Below are 3,094 nucleotides of genomic sequence, written 5' to 3' on the forward strand. Positions count from 1 at the left end.
TTGTGTTTCTTAAATGCAGGTGATTGATGATGAGGCTGGAGATGTTCCTCACAGTAAGAGACCAAACAAACCAAACAGGACTTGAGAGCTTTCAGTTTCCTGCCAGTGCAGAAATCACAGGCCACATCTTCAGCTCCAGCATAGCAGTGATGAGCAGGAGCAGCGTGGAGTCCAGTCTTCTTCAGCTCCTCCACTAAATCTGCTAACATGGTGTTTTTCTTCAGGTCAGGCCTCGGTGTGAAGTCCTCTCTACACTGAGGGCAGCTGTAGATCCTCCTCTGCTCCTCTGAGTCCCAGTGGTCTTTAATACAGTTCTTACAGAAGCTGTGTCCACAGGTGAGACTCACAGGATCCTTCAGAAGATCCAAACAGATGGAACAACAGAAGGTTTCTCTCTGCAGCTGAACTCCTGCCATTTCACCGCTCTGTCACCACCACTGTCTGAGTTTCACTTCCTCAGAATTCTGACAGGTTTGAAACAGGTTTGAGCTCTGATGTCAACAACATGTGACGCGGCGTTGGGCGGAGCCTCTCGGCTCCTCCTTATCCCATTGTCAAACTGCAGGTGTGAGGGGGAGGGAACCAGGAACCACTCCCACTCTGACATGGAGTGACCTCTGTACTTAGTGACACTCCCTGTGTGTGTGTGTGTGTGTGTGTGTGCGCGTGTGCGTTAGTGTTGTCAATTTTGTGCCACTCACTCTCCCTGCATCAAACCTCATAGAGAAAATCAGTGATTTTAACATCACATGACTTTCTGCTTTGACACCGTCGTCACATTTTTAGTTTGTTCAGGTTAATGATGAGTCACGGAGTCCCACAAGGTTCTGTGCTTGGACTCAGGGATTGCTCTACATTTATCCACCGTCATGCAGACGATACACAACTATACTTGACAAATCAACACAACCCTCATGAAACAAATCAAGTTTAGACTTTCTGCTTTCCCTTTCAAGGCTGTTGGAGAACTCATGTAGCCTTCAGTTAGCTTCAAAAACTCAGAATATGTTTACTTTGTCCATTGTGAGCGACTGTTAAAACGTGGTGGTCCAAAATGTAGAACCGACCCTGCTCCTGATGTCCTCGTTTTGGGGTAAATAAAAACAACAATTATTGTAAAACTTTGTCATGGAGTCCCACAAGGTTCTGAGCTTGGACCTTTCTATTCTATATATATGTTACGATCTTTTAATACATCACCAGGAATCAGTCTAGTGTCAGCTGGACCACTGCCTGGTATTAAACATCCACCTGATGATGATGATGATGATGATGATGATGGTGGCTCGTTGGCGGCTCCTGCTGGTCCTGGCTGAGTTTGCCTCCGCTCAGGTGTGAGATGTGAAGAGTTGGAACAGATGCTTCCTCTTTAATTACCTCACAAAGAAGTAACTTTGCTGTGATGGAGGCGACGCCAACGCAGCTGAGTCCTCGAGGAGTCCAGGATAAAAATAACACACACACAGAGAAAAATGTCAGATTTCATGTGTGAAGATTGGAGCCGAGATGTATTCAAATATATTCATAGTTAGATCTGTCAAATGTCAAGTGAGCTAATCTGGGAGATGGATTTTCTGGCACTTGTGACAAAAAAAAGAAAAAAGTCAATCTGAACATAATGAAAATAAAACATAGGATTGATTTTGTAACCACAGAAGACTGTCAGCCAATCACAGAGCCAGAAACCTGCAGTCAAGGTCAAAGGTGAGAAATCAAACATCATCAGGTCTGAATTCACTTCAGAAATCTCCTGTCAATCAATGAACACATGAAATCATCTGTGAATGAAAGGCAACGCAGTGGTAAAAAACAAACAACCAGGAAATGATAGGTGAGTCATTAAACACACCTAAAACACACCTAATGGGGGAGGAGCATGCGATCAAAGTGGCGGGAAAAACACGGGAAGTGACGTCATCTGAAAAGAGATAGGACGTCAGTTACCAAAATCACTGAATAAACGGATGATTTACTAAAGTGAAATCAGTTTAGTCTGGATCAACCTAAATCTGGATCAACCCAAATCTGGATCAACCTAAATCTGGATCAACCCAAATCTGGATCAACCCAAATCTGGATCAACCTAAATCTGGATCAACCCAAATCTGGATCACCCTAAATCTGGATCAACCCAAACCTGGATCAACCCAAATCTCGGTCAGATCAAAATCTCCCTCGGTCCCGATGGGTTAAACAAGTTTGATGAGTTTTCGTGAACAGTACGACTGTTTGTGTTTTTTAAAGAACTTTATTAATCCCCTGAGGGAAAGTATTCCTTTGCATTTGACCCATCCTAGAATTAGGTAGCGCCCGGGAGCGGTTGGGGGTTGGGTTGACTGTGTTTGTGTTTGTGACTGCGTTTGGGACTGCGTTTGGGACTGTGTTCTCTCTGACGTTCTCTCACTCTTCATGTCAAAAAGTTCTCCTCTGGAACAACATCCTGAGTGAAACCATTTACTCGCAGAATCGTTGGACGACGTCCTCCATGAGACACACGTGCTCCACAGACCTTTGTGAAACAGTTGACTTTTATATTTAGAGCTCTTGTTGCTAAGTGACTTGTTCTTCCCGAGCTTCTTTGTATCTGTGTGAAAAACACAGAGACAATCTTTGTCGGTTGTCTTCTCCTCAGCCTCAGAGGAGGAACCTGGATCCATCGAACCCTCGACCTCCTCAAACATCACCTGGCTGCCTCACAGGAGGTCGTCTGTCGCCCACTTCCTGCTCTGCTGCCGGTTACCAAGGTGAGCCATCGCCATGGGCAACCGACCTAAAGAAGAAGAGGAGGAGGGAGGAGAGGAGATGTGAATGTGAGAAGAGGGCATGAAATCGATGACGCACGCACACACACACACACAGACACACACACACAGAGTGAGGTCATCTGACTTTCGTGACCGCTAAAACATTGTGTGCGTAGCATGGAGACGTCGTAGTGAGAGTGAGCTCCTCCCTCACCGGTGAAGTGTTGTCTTCTCCGCCTCCGCCGACATGAACTCTGCTGTAATTAAAGCCGAGCGTCGCCGCCTCACGCAGTGGCTTCGTCTATCGCCGCCGCGGCCACACCGCCGCCAAAGCTCTCGTGTTTCTTTTA

General features: G+C 46.0%; 1 protein-coding gene across 1 annotated transcript in view; it reads right to left on the reverse strand.

Moving 5' to 3' along the window:
- LOC122762350 (tripartite motif-containing protein 16-like) overlaps window positions 1-470 on the reverse strand; it is a 2,169-nt gene extending 1,699 nt beyond the window's left edge. The window contains exon 1 of the mRNA XM_044017541.1: window positions 1-470. This exon is cut by the window's left edge and continues 185 nt beyond it. Within this exon, the coding sequence (XP_043873476.1) occupies window positions 1-416 (416 nt within the window). The 5' untranslated portion in view covers window positions 417-470.
- Window positions 471-3,094: the final 2,624 nt, after the last annotated feature.

The sequence above is a fragment of the Solea senegalensis genome, unplaced genomic scaffold, assembly GCF_019176455.1.
Source record: "Solea senegalensis isolate Sse05_10M unplaced genomic scaffold, IFAPA_SoseM_1 scf7180000015574, whole genome shotgun sequence".
NCBI classification, from domain to species: Eukaryota; Metazoa; Chordata; class Actinopteri; order Pleuronectiformes; family Soleidae; genus Solea; species Solea senegalensis.